This window comes from Chelon labrosus (assembly GCF_963514085.1).
Source record: "Chelon labrosus genome assembly, chromosome: 16".
Classification (NCBI taxonomy): Eukaryota; Metazoa; Chordata; class Actinopteri; order Mugiliformes; family Mugilidae; genus Chelon; species Chelon labrosus.
The window spans coordinates 7,245,114-7,272,174 of record NC_140349.1 but is presented as its reverse complement, the minus strand read 5'-3'; the positions used below and the strand labels follow the sequence as shown (position 1 = coordinate 7,272,174).

Sequence of the window (27,061 nt, the reverse complement as noted above, 5' to 3'; positions counted from 1 at the left end):
CTTATATGGGAAAGGAATTAGTTGCGCGAACAAGGGCGGAAACGCGGCGCGGTGACAGCTGGGTAAAAAACAGCCGACATACAGGAAGAAGAAGAAGAAGAAAAAAAAAATCAACCCAGCCACAGTCTGCTCCTCTCTGCAAACCCTGCACACTCCCCAACGGCGGAACTGACAGCGAAATAAAGGACCAAAAAGGAAAAATCACTGCTTGACCAGTTTAGCAGGTAAGCGGCATGCGAGGTGTTGCTGCGCGTCGTTTTGCGAGCGGCTCGTTTCGCATGAGCGTTAAAAAGAATGAAAAAAAAGGAGACGCCTGCGCCTCCTCTGAATCATTCAGAAATTATTTATTGAAATCGGTGTGATGCTAACGGCTAGCCGAGGTTGCTACACCGTTAGCTGCTAAGCTGACTCAGATTTTTTTTTTTTTTTTTTTTTTTAGAAAAAGAAAATATTTCAACCGTTAGTCAGCCGTTACTTCTTCTTTCTGTGAGGACAGAGCTGAAATGTGAACTTCGCTTTTTTTTTTTTTTTTTTTTTCCTCTCTGTCTTGCAGGCTAAAGCAACGTTAGCTAAAACTGGGAGGGGTGTGTGTATATATATATGTGTGTGTGTGTGAAAAAAAATCCAGGAAATGCCGAAACAGACACTCAACAAACAGGGAGGGGTAACAACAAGCCAGCAGCCACGCTAATCAACTCCATTTAAGACTTTTAAACTAATGCCGTTAAAACGTAAACGGTTTATCCGGATTTACGTTAGCTAGCTTTCCCCCATTGTCGCCCTGTGGTGTTGTGACATATTTCGTGCACCCTTTTGGAAAATGTTTCCCCCAACGGCTGCCTAGCTCAAGTTAATGCTATGTATGTCATTTAGTTTTCACTTTGAGGAACTTAAACTATATAAAAAATGCGTTATTGTTTATACTATTTAATAAAGAAGACGTTTTTTGTGGTGTCGGAGGGGGACTAAACTTGCTAGGGACACGGAGTTCTCCGCGACACCCCACCGGCTCCGCTAGCTTAGCTTTAGCCTCGCTAGCATCCACCGGCCGTTTGATTGAAAACCCAGTGAACGGATTATCATCAGCGGCTTGAACTTGATTTATTTGGAGGCCTGAGCCCACCAAACTAGGGCTGAGGGAGGTTAGACATCACAGACACACACCCTCGACCTACTTCTCAATCTTTTACGATTAAGAAAGTGTGTGTGTGTAGCTTTTTTTTTTTTTTTATTATATGAAATAAAGCCAAAAGTGTCAGAGCTGGACGCTCCCTTCTTTATGTCTGGCAGACTGAGGCACAGGCCTAACCTACTTCACTGGCCCTGCATGCTGATGGTGCACAGCATTTATGCCACATGTCCATAAAAGTAGGTCTGTGAGACCATTTGCAAAGGTTTTTACATATTATGCAAAAAAATACTAATGTGAACGAAGCAAATACAATGAATCTTTGTATGGATTTGTGCTGCAAGCTGTTGCATCTAAATAATCTGCCAATGGATATGTTTTTAAAAGGCTAGATGGTTTCCAAACCCTCTGCATCATTCATACATTTATTGTTCCTTTATTTGCTTTTCATGTTTCTAAATGCTTATACAATGAAATGACAAAATAAACAACCATTTTAGGCAAAATACTTGTTAAATTTACCCATTTAAGTCAGAAAATGGTCACTAATTAATGTATATTAGTTTAATTTTCAACTGGTCTGAAAAAAAATCCAGATTCAGACATGGTTCTTCAGTTTTATACATTAACAGTTTGGTCTATATGGGACTGAATCTGAGTAATCTACACTCATTTGACTTTTTTTTTGGTGGTCATTTTAACTGCGTGATTATTTTGGATGATGTAGTTTGTGGTGCTGTTGCACCGGATTAAATTAAACACGCGTGTGTCTTTTATTTAGCCTGGCCTTATTGACTCATTTCAGTTGTTTTTTAGATGCAAATGGGGCCGTGTGGCACAGAGGACTAAGATATAGTAACCCAACCCTGGTTAGAGTCCAGCTGCCTTACTTTCACCTTGTTTTTGATTATTGTAATAACAGAGAATCGTTTTACTGAAATCTATTGAAGAAAGGATACTGTCCACCTAAGGAAAAATGTTATTGAGGGCATGGTTTCCTGGCTCATGTCTCTGGAAAGTTGTTTCTTCTTCCTTCAGCACTTGGCACAACTTTTATTTGTTCGGTTTATCCAGGACATCCAGTTAAGTAAGATGTGTATCGCTCAGGGATTTGCAATTTGCTTGGACCGGAAACAGTTTGTTACAAACTGCACAGCTAGCCAGTTAGCTTGTTGAGTGTCAGCGTCAGTTTTCTTCCACATACACCTTTAGGTGGGCCACTCCCTTCCTGTGGTGCCACTGAGTCATGTCTCAGCTGAGACCAGGAAACGTTGAACTCGCTTATCTGCAGGTGTACGTGTTTCTGTAGCCCCTGTAAGAATATAGGCCAAGGGTAGTGAGGGTGTGTGTGTCCTGCTGTGATCTAATTCATCTCCAGGCCTCGTGGAGAAATTAATTTTGCAACTCTTGTCTGAATGAGTGAGACTGAGAAAAGGGGAAGTTAAGCCACAAATTGTTTCTGCGAGAAGAGGGATTGTCCTTCAGTCGTCTGTGAAAATGTGTTGTCACCTCATCTGCTGCAGCACCGGTCACATTGTTACAAGATTTTATTGATACAGTGGTGTTGTCTTAATAAATACTTTATTTAATACCCTTAAGGGTAGCATAATACAGCACAAAACCTGCCTTAAGGCACCTCTTACTGCTTACAACAACCTCATTACTACTGGCATCAGTAGAATGTGTGAGTCATTTGATTTCTTAAAGACCTCATACTTAATTTTGGAAGCAGCTCTAAATAAAAACTAGTTACCTGCCATTATGATAGCTGTTTTGTTTGACAACAGGTCAGATAGTTGCTTTATGGATTAATCAGACAACTTTTTCTCAGTTGTATGCGCTTTACAGTGAACTGAAATGGAGAAAACTGAAAATCCTCACACAAAGAAGCTAAAACATTGGTTATGGAAATGTGTTCTGATTAATTTAGCATCAGACTAATGGTCTCAGCTCTGGTAGCTCTCAGGAACTTCTCCAAACCTTTATAAACACAAAGATGAAGGCCTCTAAACTTTGATAATGTGATCAGACATTAGGACATTTGACTTTAACACAAATTTAGTTATGTCATGTCATTTGACAACCCTCAAAGAGAAGACAAAAGCAGCAAATATTCAACATATCGTCACCCTTTCCTAATATTCAAATTACTTTGCAAACTATATTTCCACCTCCAACTCCTTTCACGTCCTTGCTAAACCAGAAACGTGTTTACACAAACTTGCCTTCGTCTAGCTTCGTCTGTCACAGCCAAAAAAAAATAAAAAAAATTAAGTGCCGTCTCCGTTCATTAGACATCTAAAGGTGTCTCTGTCTCTGTAGTGAAAGTGAGACGTGGTAGAAGGGTTTAGGTACAGACTTCATTAGTGAGAGTGGTCCACGTCGCTCCATCCACCTCGAGCCAGGTGTGAGTACCTGAGACAGGAGGCACCCTCGGCGTCAGATTACAGCCGTTTTATGTAACGCCGGCCTTTCTTGTCAGGTGTGTGTCTGTGAGTAGTCAGGGTAAGATTTTGCTAAGCTTGGATTAAAGTCTGTAAGAGAATCACTTAAAGTTTGAAGTTGTGTAACGCACTCACTCACATAGTTGGAATAACAAGTCAGGTCTCTGCAGTGACTCTGCAGTAACTGGTAATGATCTACATTCTTCTGCTCCGCGTGCTCAGGCCTGCTCTGACCTGCTCTTCTTTTTCTCTTACTCAACCCCTCTTAAGGTGGAATTCTCTGACAAATTTCCACTTTTTTTTTTTTTGGTTTCTTTTATTCAAATTCTCAAGTGTTTAGTCTGTGTTGATGCAGGACAAGAACATTTACTACAACCGTTGTGCGAGCCTACGTGCTGCTGTGTGGTTCTTCTTGAAACTTGATTGTCATGCAGTGTCATTTGTGCTTCCTGTTAGCCAGGAAGTTGCAAGATAGACTTGAGGGGGGGGGTCACATGATTTAAAAGGATAGAAAGAGTAGAGCGGCATATCTCTTCCGCTTTACGTCCCTTTTAAATTTTGCATGTTTGTAAAGAAAGAAAGAAACACTACAGGCGCACCAGACGAACGTTAAAGAGCAACCAGCAACTAAAGCTGACTGTAACATCGCCCCACATCTCCTGCGTCTGAACCAAATGCTTCCTACAAACAAGATAAGCCTTTATTGTTATTATACAAACAATATACAACAAGATTAAGAGTGCTGTAGGGGAAACGGCTACCCGATATTAAATGGATAAAAATGAGCAAAAGATAGACCACATGCAATCATATTACGTCAATAAATGATGTGAAATATGAATATAATAGCGTAGGAGCATAATAAATAAGTAAATTATTGAGCAAGGCCTGTAGGGCAAGAGTTTAAATTGTCTTCTGTCAAAGGACAAGAACGAGATGCATAAAACAAACGCTCTGAAACTGCAGGAAAGGAAATAACTGTTAATACGAGCAAGTGGCAGTAGTCTGTCAATCATTCAGCTGGAGAAATAGGTAGAGAACCGGTCTGTCCTGAATCACGCAGATCAGCTGGTCTACCGTTTATTTATTCTGGACGTTGCTGTGAAAATATTTGTGCATTTAAATATTCCGATGAGATCATCATCATCATCATCAACCGTTTTTTATTCAGGGAGAAATTGACTGAGCATCAAGCTCTTTTACAGCAATGCCCTGAGTTACAAAAACATACAACAACAATAATCAAAATAACAAAACAAGAACAATAAAAGATAAAAAGTAATAATAATAATAATGGTAAAAGTATAAAGTAATAAAATAATTAAAAATGAAATAATAATTATAATAAAACAGAAAGAAAAGAAGAATATGTATGTATAAATAATAATAATAATATAAAAGGTCTAAATATTAGTTAAAACAAGAACATTGTACAACAGCCATATCATCAATCATACCCTTGAATTGGTCTAGAGACACAAACCTATCTAATTTTAATAATTCTTGCAATTTGTTCCATTTATTAGATGCAAAAAAAGAAGAATAGTCGTCTGTGTGCCCTTTTAGCGTCGTGCGTTTGTTTACTTTTGTCGCCACCGTTTCTCCTCGTCCACTGGTTCGTTAAAGCCCGAGCAGCCAAATCAGTTTTGTCGTCCAGTGTGAATCGGCTGTAAAGCTGCCAGCCGGCTCCGATTAGTGCCAGGGGTGCATGACACGCCACCAAAACTAGGGCTGCATCGACGTGGCAACAGCAAGAAAAAACAAAAAAGCTATCGTGGTTGGCTGGTGTGTCATAGCCTTAAGAGAATTCAGGCCAAACAAATCGATCTGTTTCTATTAAGCAATAGATGCCTTTGTCAGTCTCTGTAAACAGACACATGACGTCCATATCACCCGTCGGACAATGTCGTGCTTCATGTCATCTATTAAGGAGGGCTGCTATTTTGAATTTATGATCATAATTACCCACATTTCTCTGGCCAGAATTATGTCATGGCCTTTCAAAGTGAAACCACTGTCTCCAGGATATAAACTCCAAAATATAACCCTGAACGTTTAAATCTGATTATTGCTCGTCAACTCATACACGCTTTCCAAATCATCCAAACACAGAAAAAATGCTCAGGATTCAGAGCACTGCTTCTGCTGTTGTTGTTTTTTTAATTGCAGTGATTTCCTTCGCTACGTGTCCCAGGTGTAATCGAGTCCCCAATTAGACGGCCAGCCAGAACAAAAAGTTCCTCTGGGGCTCCAAGATTAAAACCCGCTGACCGTACAAGAAACGCATTAAACACGAGGAACAACAACAGAGGATTTGTGTCTGCTTTGAGTTTGAGGTTGGCTGTTGGAAGCGATCAAATTGTTTCTTCAACGCAGTGTTTTTACACAGATGGACACAAACCCCTCAATGAGCAGCAGAGGGCCGGTGAAGCCAGGCATTGTTATCAAAACACATTTCATTATAGAATCATTAAAACGATGAAAAATGGGTGTTTTATTGACTCTATATGAATGTATTTAAATGAAAAATCACTCCAAGTTGATGCTAAGTTTGGTGATTAATCGTTAAGTCAGCTTTTTGCTTTTTTGCTAATTTATGTTTACATCAATACGAGAAAACAACTCTAAAATATTTCCTCTTGTGTGAGCTAATGGCAAAAATTAGAAGTGAATAAATCAGAGTTAGAAATGCATTGAAAAGGGATCTGAATATCCTGAAGCGTCCGGAAATATAGACTTTAAATCAGTGCACCAAATAGCCATTATTATGCACACTGTGTCCATTTTTGTTTCTGGCAATCGGCCCCATCCTGCAGGTCATTAAAAGATGGCCAGCTGTGAGTAGCGGGCGACCGACGTGCTGTTTAATTTGACCATTTTGATTTGATGAATATCATGTAGTATAACCTGGCGTTAGTTACGATGCTTGATGTCTTGCACCTCTTTCAATCCCCTTCTCCACCTGACAGGTATGGCAGAGTTGGCGGGTCTTGTGCAGCGGCTGGAGGTGGCAGTGGGCCGTCTGGAGGCCATGTCGGTCTCTGGAGGCGGCGCGGGAGATTCGGCTGGAGGAGGTAGCGCTAACGCAGAATAATAATACCTTTCCACTGAAATTTCGAGCCTAAAGTCTGACGGACATATTTCTCCATCTCTCTCAGCTTTTACAACATTTAAATCTAATCTTTTTCGATTTGTTTTGTTTTTATTCTTCTTCACAGCTGTATCTGCGTACGTTGAGGCCTATGACGTGATCATCAACGGTCCCTTGGCTCAGTACCTCTCTCTCAGCCAGCAGATTGGGGGCGACGTCCAGAAACATGTAGGTCACAGTATCAGTTATGTTACTCAGTGAAACAGTTTATCCTGTAGGTCAGAGTTCACATTTTTAATTTGTTTAAGTCTGTTTAACTGGTGAGCAGTCATCGTCTTTGCTGCCTTTGAGAGTCAAAGAGTCGACAGGGAATTTTTAAATTGTTGTACCCTTGGTATGCCTTGCAATCTCCACTTTGTTTTTACTAAAACTGTAATAATAATATAATCTTTTGTGAATGTTTGTCACCTGTTTCCGTCGCTAAATGTGTAGTCATGAGCAAAGTACAACCCAATAAACCCCAATATTTCAGGTGAACTGAAGTCCCTCTCTTCTCTTCCAGGCAGAAATGATGAAGCAGGGTTTCTCCAGCCAGAGAAAACTCCTCGTTACAGCCTCGTCCTCCCAGAAGCCCTCTGATGTGAGTTGAGCATTTGTGGTAATTGCTCAGTCGTTAACTAAACAGGACATTGATTGATCTATTTTCATTATGTTTATCTCCTGTCTTGACGGCCCGGAGCCCCTGCACGCTAATGTAAAGGGTCTCTGCAATCGTTCCTAATGATTTACTGTAGACGATAAATACGCAAGCAGGGTTTAGACGTGATGAGAAAGGGTCAGCAGATGGGTCGTAGATCATTTGCATCATCAATAACCTTCAGAACAGTTGTTTTTACTCTTCACAACATGCTGAAAGTTGCTTTATAGTATATACGTGGTTCATTTTTACTCTGGATATTAAAATCTTTGCTAAAATCCTGCATGAGATGAAGGTTAACGTGTCGTCTCTTCCTCCTTCAGGCAGTTCTGACGACTCTCCTGCAGCCGGTGTCCAAAGCCATCCAGCAGGTCCAGGCGTTCCGCGAGCAGAACCGCACCTCGCCGCTCTTCAACCACCTCTCCGCCGTCAGCGAGAGCGTGCCTGGCCTGGGATGGGTCGCCATGGTGAGTGTTTAGCAGTTTAGCAGGCACGAAAGAGCGACATTTTTCTTTTTGTTTTTTTTCTTTTTTTTGGCGCCGCTCTCCCTTCGTGTCTTGCAGCGTGCGGGCAGATAAACGAGCGTATAATGGCCGGAAAAACAAGCCGCTCTTTGATTCTGTCGGCGCTGAATGGTGGGCGACGTTTTTTTGGCCGGCAGCAACAGAGGACGCTCTGTTACTGTAGATGATTAACTCGTTGTTTGTCGCTTTGATTCCCTTTGAATAATACATCGGCATTTCAGACACACATAATGGACGCATTCATTCCCTCTACTAATCATAAACATTTGTGACTGTCACACACATTTTTAAGGAATTAGGCCCACAGTTTGAGAAATGCTTTTCTTTTCTTACTCGTTAAAGAAGGGGTATAGTCTCACACTTAATCAGGCATAACATTATGACCACCTTCCTAATATTGTGTAGGTCTCCCTTGTGCCTCCAAAACTGACTCATCAGAGAATGGACATGGGCCTTCTGAGGGTGTCCTGTGGTGTCTGGCAACAAAATGTTGTTAGTGGGGGGCATTTGAGGGGAGGGGCCTCTGTGGATCATCCCACAGATACTTGATCAGTTTGGGATCTAGTGAATTTCTGTTTTTGTGTGTGCCTGCGTCCTTTTGGGGATGTAACCTTCACCGACGTGACCTTTTCTTTTTTCTTTTTTATCTCTTTGTCCAGGCTCCTAAACCATGCCCCTACGTTAAAGAGATGCAGGACGCTGCCATGTTCTACACCAACCGTGTGCTCAAGGAATACAAGGAAAAGTCAGTAAAGTTTCATTTCACCCTTATTTTAGTGTAGTTTTTTTTTTTTCTTTTTATTCTAAACTGTGGCATATGTTTTTGAAAATAAAATGAACAGAAGGGTCGGAAGACGTTTTAAATGCAGCCAAGCCTTTTGCTCGACCGGTCTGTTGTCCATCCTCTCAGCTCTTTTTTTAAGTTGAAGTACTCCACAGTTTTACTGAGTCAGCTCTGCCTCATGAGACGCTGACGCATGTTTCTGTTAGACTTCCTGTATTTAAACTTGAGTGTTTTGAAAGGTGAATTTGAAAAAAGAAATCCTTTAACGTTGCTTCCTGATCAGTCATAAAACTTGTAATAAAACATTATCAAGCGCTCTGCAGGGTGAAATTCAAAACGGTAGTAGTGTATGCAAATAAAAAGAAGTCGGTTACAGTGCAGTCCGACATTGTGACACTGGTTAATTTGGGTAAAGTAAATTCTACATGATCTATTTATAACCTGTAAATCTGTTCCGTTTGGTCATAAAATCCTGACTCATCCCAACAGGGACAAGAAGCACGTGGACTGGGTGAAGGCCTACCTCTCCATCTGGACTGAGCTGCAGAACTACATCAAACAGCACCACACCACCGGACTGACCTGGAGCAAGAGTGTGAGCTTTCAAAGAATTACACATCAGGGTCCAGCTAGTATTTATAAAAACGGAGGAGCACTTTAAACCTGAAGGAGTCTGCTGTTATTACGGTGCACGATGAATCACGTGTACGTCCTGGACAGGAACAGCTAATCAGTTTGACTTTGATTTAAAGCAGACTCACTGTTCACTATAATTAATTAAGAGGGATAAAGCTAAGTGGGAAAACTGAAGTAAGAAGGAAATTCCTGTGTTGGTTGATGAGGGACATTAAAAGGAAAAAATGTGTTTTCCAAGGAAGTAAAAAGTTCCTTCAGCCCTTTTGTTGTTGTGTTTCTTTCATGGGCTGAAGCTAAAATTAGGCAGATTATAAAAACGCCTCAAATAATATTTATAGTAGATTTTATCTGTGTGGTTTGCTTTCTTAAATTTCTGTCTGATATCGTGCTCTGTATAAATGAGGCCTGAACTGCACCGCCCGTTCATCCATCAGAGAATTCCTCCCTCGTGTTGTTGTCGTCGAAGCTGAACGAACAGAACATTTAAAATGCATCTTGTTTGCAGATCAGGAAGTTTAACCGAAACGTTTCCCAACACAGCTTAATTTAGACTGTGAATCCTGTGGTGCAGATGTGGTGAAGAGGCATGAAACTTTTGTTTTGTTCGCATAAAAAGCAAAGGTTGTTTGACTTTACATCAAACCCAAACATGAGGCCAAACCAACATTATTCTGAATCGCTGAGGGCATCATGACCAGTGAGGTTTTGTATTTATTCTCCTGAACTTCTCTAGAAGGATTGTGTGTCCCTCGTTGTGCTGCATTTGTTTAGGAAACACTTTTAACAGAGGCTTCTGATCTTCTTCGACGTTTAAGAAAGTTATAGTGTCTTGTAGAACCACACTCAATGACACGTTATCGAAATTCGATCTATTCTAAGTGGTTTGATTTGCTAATTAATTGCTTTTATGTCCACCTCAGGGTCCCATAGCTTCAGCTTCTGCTGCTCCACCCAGCGCTCCTGCTGGTGGATGTCCTCCTCCTCCCCCTGGACCTCCTCCTCCCGCCATGGACCTGAGCGGATCCGCCGGCAGCGGTGGCGACGCCGGTCCCGACACTCGGAACGCTCTGTTCGCCTCCATCAACAAGGGAGCCGACATCACCAGGGGTAGGCGACTAAAAGAACCGGGCGACCCCTCAATAGCCTGAGTTTGTTGTAGATTTGAAGCCTCTTATATAACGGGAATAAATTGTAGTCACCGTCTGACCTTGTGTGGCTCACTGTGTGTCAGCTGGGTTAGAGCAGCTGTCAACTAAGATGAGCTGAAACTCTCTTAGCAGATTTTCCTCTACTAGCATGTTTTGTTTGAGAGCCTTGAACGTGTCGTATTGTCCACCCCTCCAGCCCTGAAGCATGTGAGCGACGACCAGAAGACCCACAAAAACCCCAACCTGAGGAGTCAGGGTGCTCCCGTGCGCACCGGACCAAAACCCTTCTCTTCTTCTCCCGCCGCCCGACCTGCCGCATCTGCCACCCCGACCCGCACCCTCCCTCCCGTGCTGGAGCTGGAAGGAAAGAAGTGGAAAGTGGTACGTTGGCACTTCTCTCAAACTGAGCCTTTAAAAGGAAACGTATTTATAAAAGGAAAGGGGGAAAGATTAAATGAAGCAGAGTCTTTTTTTTGTTGCTTTTGGCTCCAGTAAAGCAGGGCTCTGTGAACATGGCCAGAATGAGTCACTGAACCAGAATTACTTTATCTTTTTATAGAGATTATTTTAAATATTGACTCTCGAGGCTCCACCCTTATTTAAACTGATGCTATCTTTATTTCTCCATCTGCAGGAGAACCATGAGGGGGCACAGGACCTGGTGATCAGCGACACCGAGCTGAAGCAAGTGGTCTACGCTTACAAGTGTAACAAGAGCACCCTGCAGGTCAAGGGAAAAATCAACTCCATCACTGTAGGTGAGAACAAATCCAGCTGTTAAGGCATAGAGAAGGTTTTTAAACTAGGACACGGAGAAATACAGCTGCATGGTGCATGAGTCATAGATATTATTTCTGACATGCATCACAAATAAACATCCGACGAGAAAGAAATAGTACAAAAAAGTTTCCAGAATGTGCCCTTTTTTTTAAGATTTTCTTTATTATCTAAATAATCTAATAGTTTTTTGTGGATAAATTAAAAACAATTATCTGCTAATCATTATATTTCCTCTGTAAATTTGCCAAAGCATAGCATAACTATCCCCCAAATAGAGGGGAGACAAAAAGATCAATGTGGGCAGCTCCATTGAAAACATGGGTACGTCTAGGTTGTATGTTTTCAAGGTTTGTTAATTGAGTTGAGGGGAAAAAGTTATATTTCTGGTGGTTTTTATATCCACAATGAAACTGAAGGATGTTTTATTAGGTAGTTTTATTTAGCGTCCATGTAAACGGTCATGTTTGAATCTCTGATCACAGTGATTGATCAGGTTGAAGTAAATATTAAAACAGAGATTATGTGTATAACCCTGTAGACGCACAGATAAATTGGTTGTTGGTTGTATTGCAGTTTATTTGGATTACCAAAAAACTGTTAAACATGAGATTACGCTCACTTGCCAAAACATTAGGTACACTAGGTTAATATAAAGGCATTCTAATATAGTAGTCGTGCACTAAGTCCTCCTTCATGACTGTTGTAATGTTGGGTTTATGTTGAAACGGCGTCAGAAAGGTGGTGATTAAACTGGAGGATGTAGCTTGTGGTGCTGTTAAATTAAAGTGGGGTGGTCAAAATAATAGAGATAGAATGCGTTAGTTTTCACTAGTGTACCTAATGAACTGGCATTTTAATGTATATTGTTCCTGTAAATCTATTGTTGTACGTAAATGATACAATTTTAATACAAAAGAGAAATGAATGTGGATTTAGAGGATTGGAGCTGAGTTTTACCACCTACTCATCACTAGAATCAACAACTGTTTAACACTTATTTCCTATTTGTTTTATTTTTTTTTTTTCCTTTCGACAGACAACTGTAAGAAAATGGGCCTGGTGTTTGACGACGTCGTCGGCATCGTAGAGGTCATCAACTGCAGGGATGTCAAGATCCAGGTGTGTAACAACTTAAACTTTTCACACAAAGTTCGCACAAAGATTTCTGCAGTCCTGTCAGTTGTTCTTAGCTGCAGAACATCGATGCATTTTTCATGAGCTCCCTGCTTTATATTCACGTACTTACACACTTGACGACTGCGGCCTGCTCAGTTTTTGGCAACTCCACTGTTGCAGTTTGCTCAAGGAAATCCTGCTAGAAACAAATAGTAGATACAACATGAATACATATATTTATTTATTTATTTAAACAGCAGACAAAACTAATATGACACACCGTTATTGCCTTTTTGCGTCTAGGTGATGGGCAAGGTCCCAACCATCTCCATCAACAAGACAGACGGTTGCCATGTTTACCTGAGTAAAGACTCTCTGAGCTGCGAGATCGTCAGCGCCAAGAGCTCGGAGATGAACATCCTGGTACCCAACAAAGACGGAGAGTTTGTGAGTATCCCTCAGGCCTGATTTTGTTTTGTTCTGCTACTTGACGTGTGTGTGTGTGTGTGTGGTGGAGGATGTTTAGAAAAACAATGCTGCGACTCAAACGGGGGTCTCTGCTGATAAATGGCAAATATCTCCCAAATAGTCCACATCGCCGTCCACCTATTTGTAGCCGACAGTTGGCCGCCAGTGGACGTTTCAGTGTTTGGTTGCCTAGGTAACCAGCTTGGATATTTCCCACCCAAAGCAGAAGATAAAAATATTCCTAGCGTATCAACGGGGTTAGCTCTTCTTGTCGTATCAATTTGAAAAGAAGGTGCTGTCAACGAAAGCTGCAGCTACACGTCGATTCACCCGACGCTCCCAAGTCCGCTGTCGTCATGGTGAATTTGGTGGTAGGAACCACAGTTGTGGACGGTGTTGTCTTGCAGTAAACTCAGACTCGATCGTGTCGCCTTAAAGTTAATATTGCAAATCTCTGAATTTCATGAAAATTCGTCTCCTGATGCCACATCGCTGGTATCTGTAGGTATCTGTGGTGTAGGTTTGGATCATTTGAGTGTAATTGAGCATCTGCTGCAGCTTCAGATTCATTCAGAAAGCAAATAAGCGTCCAAATATCCTTTTTATAATTGTTGCACATGTCAAATATAACGAATAACCGTGTGCCTGTAGCTGAACGTGTCCTCTCTCTCTGTCTCCGTGTCCCTCTCTTAGACCGAGCTCCCCGTTCCCGAGCAGTTCAAGACCGTCTGGGACGGCCACAAGCTCGTTACCACAGCAACAGAGATCGCCGGCTAGACAAAGAGGGGCAGCGTACTGAAACGACCACCCCCTCCTCGACACCATCCCCACCGTCATTTTTTATTTTTTTTTGCCTACCTGACTGATCGACCGCCCCACCAGCTAACTCTCTCACTGTAGACTGAGATTCAGACCTCATGAGTCGTTATCTCCTCCTCTCCCTTCCTCCTCCTCCTCCTCCTCCTCCTCCTCAGCCAATCACAGCTACAGCTGTTCCTTCCATAAGCCAATGAGAGGACTGCTCGCTTTACCTGGAGCATATCCTCCAGCCAATCAGCAGGAAGCAGCTTGTCATTCAAATTGGGTTTTCCCTCTGAGCCAGTGAGCACTTTTCAAAAAAAAACAAAAACACAAGGTTTGCCAATAGCTGGGATGCTCTGTATCATATATATTTTTATTTTTTTTTTTAAATCTACCTGGATAATGCTGAGCTTAAATTAGCACGTAGAACAGCCAATGATGATATTAATTCACTGCAACCAATCAGGCTCTTCGTCTATCATGACGCTTCTTCCTTTCATTCTCTTCCTGGTCAGGAGGGGCTGGTGTTTATGTTTTGTTTTTTTTTAAGTGGTGGCCTGAACGGTTTCTGTTCCATTATATGCAATTCAATGGTGAAGCACTTGTCAAACAAAAGCCCGATTTCAGAGTATAATAGCATCCATATCACCTCCACTGATGTTGACTGCAACAACATTAACACTCATAGTGGATAATAATAATATTAATAATAAGTGTCGGCACTCTGAGAGCACATAAATAGACGTAAAAACATGTTGTTTGTGCAGAACCACTGTCTATTTCAGATCATAATCCAAACTAGATGGTTAAAATTCCACGTTTTCCCTTGAACCCACACATAGGACATTCCCAGGAAGTAAAAAATAAATAAAAACATTCCATGTATGGAGGCATGTAAGAAAAAGTTTGCGATAAAGAGCTTTGCACAAAGTGGACGAGACAAAAAAAAAAAAAAAAGACTGCAGGATATTAATGTTTCATCTTCACCTCGGTCTCTAGATTGGAAAAACATCTGCTGTACTCATCTGTATAGATATGAATGATTATTAAATAGTCTTTAAATATCAGCTTCTCTCCACTCGCTCTTAGCCACGTCTGCACTCTTTTTGGTTATCCTCGGCTCTCGTAGCTGAGAAGCTCTTCGCTGAATTTTCTTTTTATATTGTCTCTTTTGTTTTACCTCTTTTTATTTCGTTGGGTCCAAAAAAATCAGAAATCTGCTCATTAGTACTGGAGACATCATTAAATAAATAAATAAATAAATAAAAAGTTGCAATAAAATCCGTTTTGTTGTGTCTTTTATTGGGTTTGAATGTATTAAAATGTACAGAAGCGTTAATTCACAGTGTAATTATGAATATTAGGCAATTTTATTTAAAAAAAACATCTCCGCAAATCATTTGACCTTCATCAGAGCAGCTCATATTATAAATGATATTGGGTGCAAATGAACAAATTACCTGCTAAAAAGTTACATCACAAAACGTTTGACGCATGCTTGAAGCGATCAGTGCTAAAGGAATGATTTATGTTTATGTTTGAGCCCCGGTTTAATCAGCGTTATTGTTTCCTGAATGTGCTGCAGTAGTCTTAAAGTAATTCACCACCAGGCTCGTGTGTGTGTTCTAGTGCAAATAAGGCAGCAGGTTCGCTGTGAACCACGCTCTGGTGAACTGGAGGTGGTCGCCGTCGGAGGCCAGAAAGACCAGCTTTCCGGCCTTGTCCATCGCTGCCAGGCCGAGGCGATCCTGCAGGACACAGAACGCGTGAATAAAGTGAATAAAAGATGCGACCGGATAATGGATAGATGGACGTGGAGCATCTATAGAGTGCATACAGAGCTACAACTAGGAGCTACTTAGACTAGCTTTCTAAATTATTCTCCTTATTTTAAGGTAAGAGGGTTGTTAAATGTGACAGTGTGCCCTCATCCCTTCTGTTTTTTGTTTTTTTTTTATAACCGAATGTTACAAAATATGTAAAAAGTACACCGATCAGGCATAACATTATGACCACCTTCCTAGTATTGTGCACGTCTCCCTTGTGCCTCCTTGGGACTCATCAGAGAATGGACATGGGCCTTCTGAGGGTGTGCTGTGAGAATGTTGTTAGTGGGGGGGGGCTCTGTGGATCATCCCACAGATACTTGATCAGTTTGGGATCTAGTGAATTTGGAGGCCAGGTCAACAGTCAACAGCTGAGTTGTTCCTAAAGTGTTTTTGTGTGTGTGCCTGTGTCAGGCTGCGTCCTGCTGGGGATGGCTGCTGCCATCAAAGAGTCCCTTTTGCTATGGGGCGGGGGTGCCTGGTCTGTTCTAGGTGGGTGCTACATGTCTAAGTAACATCCACATGAATGAATGCCAGGTCCAATAGTTTCCCAGCAGAACATTGTATTGTCAAAAGATGGTCGATGTTATTTACTTCTCCTGTCAGTGGTCATAATGTTGTGGCTGATTGGTGTACGTGTAATTTACAGGAGATACACTGATGTTTAACTTGGTAGAGTTACCACAGAAAAGCACTGGGTTAAGGTCACTGACTAATGGACAATATACAAAAACAGAAGTAGCTGATCCAAATAAATGAAAGGTATCTTCTTGATCAGTTTTCTGCTTCTGGTAAAAGCAAACAAGAGTGCAACAAAGTGGTTTTCAAAGGTCAACCAATCCAATATCAGCCATGCTTCCTCACTGAGCAAACATCTTTTTTGTTGTTACCTCTTTGTAGAGCACGCTCTCCTGGAGAGTCTCCATCTCTTTAGCTTGGCCGGTTTTCAGGAAGCCGAACCACTACGAGAGGAACCAGGTCAGGTTATAATCATGTGATAGTTTCAGACAGGTGATAATGCTTTTTTTTAAAACTAAAACCAATGTGGTCACGTTACCTCAGTGCCAACAGGATCCACCACAGTGTCCTGCAGGAACTTGACCATCACGAACTTTTCCAGCAGCTGAAGATTCTTCTTGTACGTCTCGTTCACGGCCTGAAAAAACACAAGTCGATTAAATCCAAGTAGAGTTCTTTACAAATCAACGTTCTTAATACTTTGACTTTCACTTCCCACTTTGTAATTAAGTCTTTGGAGTTGTAGTTAATATCTTTATTTGTGTGAATCAGTGTTAAGAAACAATTTTAGGTGACAATATCCCAATGGCTAGTGGCTTTTTTATTGTTTATTAATGGATTATGGAGAGTTTGTCATTTAATTTCAAGCTTTTTGGAGGAGATCTTGTGCAGCTCTTTTCTACAAGCTGAGCAGTTAAACAGTCCAATCATGTAAATCAAGTAAAGGCCGGGTTTAACTCTTCCTCTTTCATCGTAAACTGTGAATCCTTCCAAAGTTCAAACGGTTGTTTAAGCAAGATAATATTTACAACCTCCTGTCCCAGATCTACTGAGTCATGGAGCTTCTTTCGGTTTCATAAAACATGGCGCACTTTCTTCTCAAGACGACACGATGTGCACTAATCTCCTTTTCTTTTAGTTTCTACCACACTTTATTCTACATCACCCCCTGATTGTTTATGGCTTTATATGAAAACGTATTAATATTAATACCTATAACTTGAAAACTATTCTTAATTGCAGGTCAATTTCCAAGAGCCTTGATCAACAAACGTCTACACTGATCCCTCCATGTGCTGATGTAGCTGAGATGGAGCAACAGACCCGTGGAAAAAGTCATTAACTGGGGTCAGTTCTGTTTTTGTTTCCCCCAGACGATCATTATTCCGACTCCAGGTCTTGTCCCGTGTCCACAATACTGACCCTCTCCTGATTGATGTCGGCCAGGAAGACGCTGTGCTCCTTGTACAGGTTGTCGTTCAAGGGGTCGTGCCAGTACTGGGCCTGCACCAGGCTGATAGCACACAAACACAAACACACAAACACATTCAGTCTTAACACACATCTAAAAAAAAAACGGAATCAACGGTCGGTTTGGAGAACAGAAGCTCACTGTTTCTGAACAAAGTCGGTGTAGGCGCCGCTGTTCAGGGCGTGACGAATCATGTCACAGATGCGAGAGCTCTCTCCGGGACACCTGGGCAGCCCGTACACACCTGAGGATTTAAGAACACACACACACACACACACACACAGGCAGGATGTCAGTGTGTGATAATGATCATTCATATTCACACAGAGAGATAAATAAAAGGACAAGACACAAACGGTATTGCCACAGAGATAAAACATATTCACACATACGAATGGAAAATTCCTTAAAGACTCCAGAGAAGCTATTTTTGGCTTAACTTATTTAGTTCTAGTTTTCAAAACCACAATTCATCCTTCACTGCACAGCGCTGAAGTAGTAATATCATAAATCTACCTACAACAAAGGCACTTAAATACTTACAAATAATGAACAAATGGTTCAAATTAAAACAATAAGAGACTCTTAAACATAAAGAAAAGCTGTGCAGCAAAAAGGGTTTATGTACGGAACGTTACAGGATGATTTCAATTTAATTTAATTTAATTTAAATTTGGTATCCAGCCTTTAATCTTCATTATGTGGGTGATTTAGAGAACAGGATGAGTTCTACTGTCAGCTCTCTTAAAGGAAGTGAGCTAAAGTTGTGTTTTGCTTTTCCATAAAAATGTCACCTTGGTGCTGGCCGCCGACAGAGATCAGGTTTTTCATTGGTGGAGAGGGACAGCGCTGAGCCACAGCCCTCCTGTAAAGAGAGGAAGCAAGAATAAGAGAGAGAGCTTCCTCATTCTTATCAGGCGACGACCACTTTGAGCAGAAAACACAGCAGCTACAAAGTGAGAAGCGTTTTCTTCTATATGCAGGAGAATAACAAAACAGACCATAAGCCCAGTTTCTCTCACATTCAAGTAACAAAGGCATTCAGAGCGAGGAAAAGGAGGTACATACAGAAACTGCCCTCCCTGGGAGAAGCCCATAGCATTGTATCCTCCCTTCAACTTGGGGTCCTGAGCCAGCTGACTGCACACCATGGACACCTGCTCATTCACGTCCATGAAAAACCCATTTTCTGTGTCCTGCAGGAGGGGAAACATGAAAAGTTCAAATCACAGCCGACAGATTAGAGGAAGAAAAAACGAAGCCAAGTCTGTGAGGAGAACACACAGTCACGGCGTCGCGCCACATCAAAGGCTCGAGTCGGTTCGCTGTGAAGTGAAGTTTTAAAGGAGACTCTTTTTTTTCTGATGTAACTTTGACTTCTACCGCTGCAAATATCACAGAATAGGAGTCCTCACACATGATGTGGATGAATCAAAGCTGCTCTGGGACTGTTCCAAGAGGAAAACTGAACCTGGAAGTGTTCTTAGTAAATACGACACATAAGATTTGGGTGTTGAGCTACTAAACACCCAAATAAGTAGTTACTCCGTAGCTGTAAAAACCTGCAAGAGGTGACGCGCATGTGGACCCCACGGCCCAGCCTCTGCTCGCCAGATGCAACCCTTTCCCTTCCTTAGATCACTTCTGATAGCTACTGACCACAAGAGCCACAGTTCAAGTTGTTCAAATCCTTCCACTGGTCGTTGTTTTCCTGCTTCTAACATCAACTTTGAGGACAAAATGTTTACTTGCTACCAAATATATCCCACCCACTGACAGGTGTCAAGATAACCAGATACTCAGTGACAGTGGTCATAATGTGATGGCTAGGGTTTTTCCTCACAGACTCACCTGCACCACGTCCTTCCCAATCATCAGTGAAAGCACGTAAATGCCAGAGATCTCCTCCTCGACCATCTTCTTTATCGAGCCCATGCTGAGCGGGTTGCAGCAGTTGTCACCTGGAGGAGACACGTGCACATTCAGTTTATTATTATTATTATTATTATTTATGTTTAATCTTTACCGTGCAGACTGATCTATGCTCAGAGTTTGAAACAAGACGATTGTTTTTAGATCACTGCAGCATAAACTGCAGCGTAGGAAGATGTACAGAAATATTGCTGCCTGTTTTAACATCCGTAACATGTATAAATGAGACAAACGCTCAGTGCGTAGAGCAGCGTTGTGTTGTACCAAAACCCTGAGAGATGCGGCGTCATTGCTACTGAGGGAGAAGAGAAAGTGTTTTCTTATTTAATTTCGTCAGCTGTTATTTTCCCACCCAGCCACTTTCCAGCTAAAAGCCTTCTAGCCTTATCTCACATTACAGGTCGGGCATGGCCTGTGTCTCATCAGGGCTTCACAGTAAATGTTCAAGCTTTGAAGCTTCGCACTCAACAATAAGAAGAAGGCATCAATGTGGACTGAGGTGCATGAAAGCCGACACGCTCTCACGCTCGGTTCTGAGGTGTAGCCAGAGACAAACCAAAAACAACATCTGTCTACACACAGAGCCTTAAGATTGCAGGAGTTAATATTGCAGTCTACTTAACCCCTTGATCCAGATTTGTGATCGTATAAATCGGCATTAAAAGATGCACAAGCCATTTCATTTATTCAGTTTGACAGTGTGGAGCTCGAAAAGGTGATTTATTTCAAGCTTAAAGCAACTTATGTGGAACTGAAAGAGGGAAACTTACAGTTATACCAAACAATTTGTAAGAATAGTAATAATAATAATAATAATACACAGTGTAGTCACTCACCCATCCCATGCCACAGCACGAGTGGTACGGTCCCATTGTTGGGGTCATGAACTGGGCTGGAGGCGACCAGCACAACTGGACCAGCCAAGAGGAGACAGAGGAGGACGGCTGCCATCCTGAACCCTGAAACAGGGCATCACATATTTACATTATCCTTTTACTTTTGCAGTTTTACTTACATGAGGCATCACAAATGAACCACATAAAAGAAATACTTGACTGTGTATATAGTGTTTTTGCAGTTTTTAGTTAAACCAGTCATTTTAAAGGCAGTAGTTGTTGTTTAACCATTACATTTAAAGTCTTTCTTCAACCCATTACTTGCATTTGTCTGTATTCTTTCCACATAATGCAAATAAACTCTAATTCCATTAATAAATATGGGAATAACAACATTTAGGGGCAACTTCTGCTGAAACTGAAAATATGAATTTGCTTTCACTTCTGCACGGAAACCCCCAAAACGACAAAAAAGTAAATAATAGCCTTCAAATAACCCTAGAAAAAGAAAAAATAGAAATATATATCAATAAATCGTCGTGAAGTTAGCATAAACAAGCTAACTGACGGCTGATCTCAAGGTTTACACCCATAAAATCAGTGACGAGGTGCGTTTTTTAAGTACGCAATACAAGAGTTGAGCCCTGAAAAAGCTGTAAATCTACACGGTGTTAGTAAAAAGCACATGATTATTTTGTAATATGGCTAAACAATACTGAAAAGGTTACAAAATTTACAAAAACACTACTCACCGGTTATGTATCCTTCCTGCTCGCTCGTGGGACTGCTTGTCACATGACACTGTTTGGCGCCAGCAACCAATAAAATGAAAGAGGGCGTGGCTACGAGTCTAGGGGGCGGAAATGTCTAATTTCAGACTAAGTTACCCTTTTTTTTTTTTAGCAGTCCTTTCTGTTTCGTCTATCTTGAATTAACCACCCTTATGTTCATATTTGGATTATCTAACTTCCCGGTGACTTCATTTTTTAACCGCAGCCGGATACGTTACGGTCTGAGCTGTCATTTTAACATGTAAACTCCCGCTAATAGCTAATTAGCTTGCCATGCTAGCTCGCTGTGAAAACCCCAGACAACAACATTCCTGTTCGGATTATATAGCTTGTTTTCTGAAGGCTTAAAACAACAACAAAAAAAAAAAACAGTGGGCAGTTTAAAGAAGAGCACAAATACGAAGGAGCTGGTCGGATTTTAAAGTCCAGGATGAATATTCAGTACGAGGATCCGGCGTTGTCAGAGAGCTATGGCGTTGTGGGGTCGTTCCCTAAAAGTTTTGGCTATGGGGTGGAGGAGCCGGACATGGAGGAGACCTCCACATCAGCTGACAAACCGAGGATCCTGCTGATGGGACTGAGGCGGAGTGGCAAGTCATCTATTCAGAAGGTGGGGTAATTAATAATGATCGTAGACTGTAGCTGCCCCTAAACGCACCACACAGCTAACAACAACACTGAGACCCATGGAGATTACAGTCATCTTGTTGGGATTGTTTATTCAGCTTTTATGATCTTGTTCGATCCATAAAGTGTCAAAAAAACAATGTTTACATGTTTACTTGCTTGCGGCGTCTTGTTATCAGGCCAAAGTCCAAAGATAATATGTCTTATTTAGTACAAAAAGCATTAAATAAACCAAATGTATGGGGCTGATCTGTTAATGCAGCTGGAACGTGGTGTTTGTTAGTACGTCTCTCATCATTAACCACCTTTTGTTTGCTACAGATTTCAACAAATGTGATGCAAATACAAGTAATACTATAATTGTTACCCCAGCCACAGCGCAGATTAACACACTGGCTTCTAAATCTAGCTTGTGTACAATGACTGCAGCTCTTTGTTTCTCGTTGTGTTGTAACAACAGTTATTTCCTGAACCTCTAGTTGGCACTAATACTGACAATAAAAAGCAAATAACGTTATCATATCAAGGCTGTGAATCAGAGATGGCAGTGATCTTTGTGCTTTTCCCCCCTTCCCAGGTTGTTTTCCACAAGATGTCTCCCAACGAGACTTTATTCCTCGAGAGCACCAACAAAATCTACAAGGACGACATCTCCAGCAGCTCCTTCGTCAACTTCCAGATCTGGGACTTCCCCGGCCAGGTGGATTTCTTCGACCCCACGTTTGACAGCGAGATGATCTTCAAGGGAACCGGAGCTTTGATCTTTGTCATCGACGCTCAGGTAGGGTGACTAATGGGAGCTGGTTGCTTACATTTCAGGCCTTAATGCATCCTGTGTTAGATGAATTAACGCGTCACCTGTCTCCTGTTACCAGGATGACTACATGGAGGCTCTTGGGCGGCTGCATCTGACCGTATCTAGGGCGTACAAAGTGAATCCAGACATCAACTTTGAGGTGTTCATCCATAAAGTAGACGGCCTGTCGGACGACCACAAGATAGAAACGCAGAGAGACATTCATCAGAGGGCGAACGATGACCTGGCAGACGCCAGCCTGGAGAAGCTTCACCTCAGGTGAGTGTGTGACTTGTCTGGACAGGTTAAACACTTCAAATACACTGACTCTTGGATGAAACACAGATGTAAATAAATGATAAAAAACTTACTTTGCACAAATTGTATTTTAAGTTAAAGGCCCAACTCTCTTGGACTCATTACTTCTCAGTTAAAAGCAGACAAGTCCAGAATGGCATCAACTAGTCATGACTTGTGTACGTGAGCTCATATTAAAAATATTTTCAACTAGTTTTGTATTTTTTTGCTTCTTTTTGAGATAATTCTACTTGATAAACAAACATTGGTACAAATCAATCTCAGGAACAACAACAGAGGACTTTGTGCAGAGGAATGGGCTAAAATTCCTGCAACTTATTGTAAGAAGCCAAACAATTTAAAGGCAACGCGACCAAATACCTTTCTCAACTTTTCCCGTACAAACAGAGAAGAATTTATGAAATGAAGCAAAGCTACTTTTACTTGCACTTAATCTGGTAAAAGATTTTCCTCTAGTACTGGTCCTAGTTTCCAGTTTATTTAGTTTGGGATTAATTAAGCACTAAACTCTAAGGTGAAGCCAGTTTCTTTCGGTTGTTTCAGGTACATTTCAACACGCTCTCTCTTGAACTGTCTAGTGTTTCATCCTGGCAGTCAGCAGACAAGCTGAAACATGAGAGTCTTGCCCTGCCTTGTTTGGTAACGTTGCTTTCTCCTCAGCTTCTACCTGACCAGCATCTACGACCACTCCATATTCGAAGCCTTCAGTAAAGTCGTGCAGAAGCTCATACCTCAGTTGCCGACGCTGGAGAACCTCCTGAATATTTTCATATCTGTATGTTTAGTTTTCATTATTTCAACAACGTTAAAATATCCCCTTGTTTGTGCTTTAAAAGAAAAAAACGAACTATCCTTTATGTTTCGCAGCACTCCGCGATCGAAAAGGCCTTCCTGTTTGACGTCGTTAGCAAGATTTACATCGCCACAGACAGCTCTCCGGTCGACATGCAGTCCTACGAGCTCTGCTGTGATATGATCGATGTGGTCATAGATGTCTCCTGTATTTACGGGTGAGGAGAGTTGTTTCTTATTCGCCTTAAGCTCTGGCAAAGATTGAACGTCGGGGTTTAAAGGTGCCTTTTTTTTCTCCATCTGCCAGGCTAATGCAGGACGGCAGCGGCTGTGCCTACGACAAGGAGTCTTTGGCGATCATCAAGCTCAACAACACTACAGTGCTTTATTTGAAAGAGGTCACCAAGTTCCTCGCTCTCGTCTGCATCCTCAGAGAGGAGAGCTTTGAGAGGAAAGGTGCGTAGTGGGATTTATTTCTCAGTTGTTCTCAGGAATGACTATTTCCCAGGTTGTTAGCATTTATGATCCACAATATGATCAATATTTTATGCTTATTCATTCATCCAAGTGAGCATAAAGAGAAGAAACTAAGAGATATTTAAATTTTTTTGACATGTTGCTAACAGTTAAGAGATCTGTACAAAAATCTGAAGTGTACCAACATGCCACGAGTTTATTCTGCAGATTACTTCTTAACCGAGTGTAGTTTCTCCCTCGTGTCTTCTTGTTAGCATGAAGCTTCTTCCTCGAAGTTTCCGATCCTACCCAAGAAATAGTCAGACACATGATAAGTTGTCACTGCTGCACTTTGCTTCTCAAACAAAGGGATATAAAAGCTTATAACTCTAGATTTGGGAGTTGGATTTTGCTATTTCTAGCCTTTATGCTAAGCTAACTAGCTGCTGGCTTCACATTTTATGTACAAAGACAGCAAATAAGCTCATTTCACAAAAACTCAAACTACTGAAGCATCAACTTATTACTTTTCTTCAGTTTCAATGTGCATTGAGGAGTATTTTCTTTTACATTTTACAATAACTTTTTGTTCTCTTTGCAGGTTTGATAGAGTATAATTTTCACTGTTTCCGAAAGGCCATCCACGAAGTGTTCGAAGTCGGCGGCTCAGCCGAGGGTGCCGCCTGGAGGCCCAGCTCGTCCAGCAGCAACCAGACGGGCCGAAGTTACGCTGCGTTGAACGGAAGCGCCATTTGACGGGCGATGAGGTGAAGATGAGTGACTGTAGATCTGTGTTCCTCAGCGAGGTCGCACACCGTGAATCGGTTTGAGCGGCAGCGAACGCGACACAGTTTCAGGGACTTTGGACTAAATCCCAACCAAAATAATACCGAAGCGTACGCGCCAATAGCTTGGTTCCTCTTTTTCTGCACCTTCATCGATATTTAAATGTCCAAAAAACTCTTGTCAGCTGTGTTTACCTCCTTGGCCAGTCCACATAAAGACACAGTTAAAGCACCAAACTGACCGTCACCTCCTACAACAGCACAAGCTCCTTTCACGCCCCTGCTCATTTTAGGATGAAATATTGAGTGCTCTAAGTGGGTTTAATCCATAGTTGGTAGAAAAAAAAAAAAAAACGTCAGCAGAGCCAAGTGTTTGTTCTCTTACGTGTGTTTTGTTGATAATGACTCTCTGCTCAGGATCTCCTCCGACCAGAGCCGTGCCAGTTACACCATTAGAGCCCCGCGTGATTAACAGAGCGGCCGACAGCGTGTTTGCTCTTAACGCAGCCTGGAAATAACCGACGATGCTTTCTGCTCGGACGGCCTGCCAAAAATCGTTTGACTTTTTGTAGCTTGACGGACGCCCTGGCCAAATTCACTTCGTAGAGATCGTGTTTGTGCGAGCGCCGAGCGGGAGCCGAGTACTATTTCAGGATTTGTTTTTGTGATTGAGCGCCAGTCTTTAATAAAAAAAAACAAAAAAAAAAAGAAGAAGTTTTGTATTTGGTTGAGTCACTTTTAACTTTTTGGTCGTCACCACCTCACATGGGTCTCACTGTTAAGATTATAGTTTAACTAGTTTCTCATGAATTACAGAGCGTTTGTAGATGTTAAATCATTATTATAACATGTAGTCAAATATATCTAACTTGTTTCATTATGAGGTTTTACATTGGCAGTCTCTCATAATTACCAGAAAAGTCATAAATGTAATAAAGTTAAAGCTCCAGTTTGAAGAATTTAGGAGAATATATTGGCAGAAATTGAATATTGTGTTCTTAAATAGGCTTAAATTAGTCCAGGACACAGGACAGTACTCACATTTAACTTGTTCACGTCACAAAAACACCTGCTATTTAAATTTGAGATGTGATTTTTACTTTAAAAAAAAAAAAAAAAACAATAGGAAAATCTGAGATACTAAATCTACACTGCCTGGCAAAAAGAAAAAGTCTCCATCTGGATTTAACTAAACAAATAGGTAGGAGCCTCCTATTGGATAATTACTGCATGGGTGATTATCTTTCAGCTGGCAACAAGTTATTTAACCCCAACTGATGCAATGAGTAGCTTCTCATTTCTTAAACAACCATGTCTAAAGACACATCCTGTGGTCGTGGAAAAGATGTTTGGTCTGTTTGAGAAGGGTCAAATCATTGGCATGCATCCAGCAGAGAAAACATCTAAGGAGATTGAAGAAACTACTAAAACTGGGTTAAGAACTGTCCAACGCATTATTAAAAACTGGAAGGATAGTGGGGAACCATCAGGGTAATAAGAGAGGCAGAAGAAGTGATGCACCCATCATGCCTAGTGTCTACTGTACAAGCCTGTGGGGGCAGTGCTATGATCTGGGGTTGCTGCAGTTGGTCAGGTCTTGGTTCAGCAACATTATGTTGCCCAAAGAATGAGGTCAGCTGACTACCTGAATATACTGAATGACCAGATTATTACATCAATGGATTTTTTTAGTGTCACAGCAGCAGATGGGAAAACATAAAACCCTGTGCCGTGCCTGAAGTGGGACATGTTCTCTGTTAGGGATTCTTGTCTCACGCCACCTCCACTAGGTCACGATGACATCAAGTCAATATCTACAGTTATCATATTTTTTTTTACTACTTTTTAAACAATATTATTACATCAGTTAATAAGTCTAAAAAAAACAGAAAACAAATCTAAAACAAAAGCAATTGGACTTGAAGTTTTTCTTGAAGATGTTTCATCCTGTAATTGGAGGAATCCCTTTGTTATGTTTTGTTTTTTTGGATATGCCATGCCAGAAGTGGGAAACTCTCGTAATAATAATCACTATAAACCTAACAATTAAAGTATTTTCTTATAATAATCTTATACTATCTTATAAAGTTTAATTCTGGAGAACTTTAATGTTTGTTCAAATATCCTCGTTGCTTTTTTTCCACCAGACCATTTGGGGAAAGTTTTTACTAATTTAAATTAAGTATTCCTTAATTTATTGAAATTAAATTTTCCTAATGTTTTGTATAATTATTAAGTTTAGTTAAGTTTTATTATGTCAGTAATGTAAAACAGTCTCATATCAACTTTGTATT

At 41.2% G+C, this 27,061-nt stretch overlaps 3 protein-coding genes across 4 annotated transcripts; 2 read left to right on the top strand and 1 right to left on the bottom strand.

Moving 5' to 3' along the window:
- The first annotated feature begins 57 nt into the window (after window positions 1–57).
- Window positions 58–14,886, top strand: cap1 (CAP, adenylate cyclase-associated protein 1 (yeast)). The gene is made up of 13 exons (XM_084562895.1): window positions 58–224; window positions 6,543–6,647; window positions 6,792–6,892; window positions 7,227–7,304; window positions 7,685–7,828; window positions 8,545–8,630; window positions 9,159–9,264; window positions 10,226–10,412; window positions 10,650–10,834; window positions 11,088–11,211; window positions 12,270–12,352; window positions 12,653–12,796; window positions 13,511–14,886. The coding sequence occupies exons 2-13, from the start codon at window positions 6,545–6,547 to the stop codon at window positions 13,592–13,594; spliced, it is 1,425 nt and encodes a 474-aa protein (XP_084419021.1). The 5' UTR covers window positions 58–224; window positions 6,543–6,544; the 3' UTR covers window positions 13,595–14,886.
- A 13-nt stretch (window positions 14,887–14,899) lies between these two features.
- ppt1 (palmitoyl-protein thioesterase 1 (ceroid-lipofuscinosis, neuronal 1, infantile)) lies at window positions 14,900–21,091 on the bottom strand. The gene is made up of 10 exons (XM_084562898.1): window positions 20,955–21,091; window positions 20,203–20,325; window positions 19,286–19,395; window positions 18,503–18,630; window positions 18,229–18,299; window positions 17,576–17,678; window positions 17,386–17,476; window positions 16,502–16,600; window positions 16,335–16,406; window positions 14,900–15,366 (listed from the first exon to the last, which is right to left on the bottom strand). Exons 2-10 carry the CDS (start codon window positions 20,315–20,317, stop codon window positions 15,244–15,246), a joined length of 912 nt encoding a protein of 303 aa, XP_084419024.1. The 5' UTR covers window positions 20,318–20,325; window positions 20,955–21,091; the 3' UTR covers window positions 14,900–15,243.
- A 332-nt stretch (window positions 21,092–21,423) lies between these two features.
- Window positions 21,424–25,709, top strand: rragcb (Ras-related GTP binding Cb; the record flags this gene model as incomplete). Of its 2 annotated transcripts, XM_084562897.1 has the most annotated exons (8): window positions 21,424–21,603; window positions 22,198–22,401; window positions 22,496–22,695; window positions 23,395–23,509; window positions 23,602–23,744; window positions 23,834–23,982; window positions 24,584–24,749; window positions 25,185–25,709. In XM_084562897.1, the coding sequence occupies 7 exons, from the start codon at window positions 21,424–21,426 to the stop codon at window positions 24,736–24,738; spliced, it is 1,146 nt and encodes a 381-aa protein (XP_084419023.1). In that variant the 3' UTR covers window positions 24,739–24,749; window positions 25,185–25,709. The 2 variants fall into 2 exon arrangements, with proteins under 2 accessions (XP_084419023.1, XP_084419022.1); XM_084562896.1 differs by having other exon boundaries at window positions 24,584–25,708.
- Window positions 25,710–27,061: the final 1,352 nt, after the last annotated feature.

Bases quoted from the DNA above. Each gene is read 5' to 3' on its own strand.
- cap1 (XM_084562895.1), top strand. From the start codon at position 6,545: ATGGCAGAGTTGGCGGGTCTTGTGCAGCGGCTGGAGGTGGCAGTGGGC. The intron at 10,835-11,087 runs GTACGTTGGCAC...CTCCATCTGCAG, and splicing joins AAGGAAAGAAGTGGAAAGTG to GAGAACCATGAGGGGGCACA. The intron at 12,797-13,510 runs GTGAGTATCCCT...TCCCTCTCTTAG, and splicing joins CCAACAAAGACGGAGAGTTT to ACCGAGCTCCCCGTTCCCGA.
- ppt1 (XM_084562898.1), bottom strand. From the start codon at position 20,317: ATGGCAGCCGTCCTCCTCTGTCTCCTCTTGGCTGGTCCAGTTGTGCTG. The intron at 16,601-17,385 runs GTCAGTATTGTG...GTGTTTTTTCAG, and splicing joins CCGACATCAATCAGGAGAGG to GCCGTGAACGAGACGTACAA. The intron at 16,407-16,501 runs GTAACGTGACCA...TTCCTCTCGTAG, and splicing joins TGGATCCTGTTGGCACTGAG to TGGTTCGGCTTCCTGAAAAC.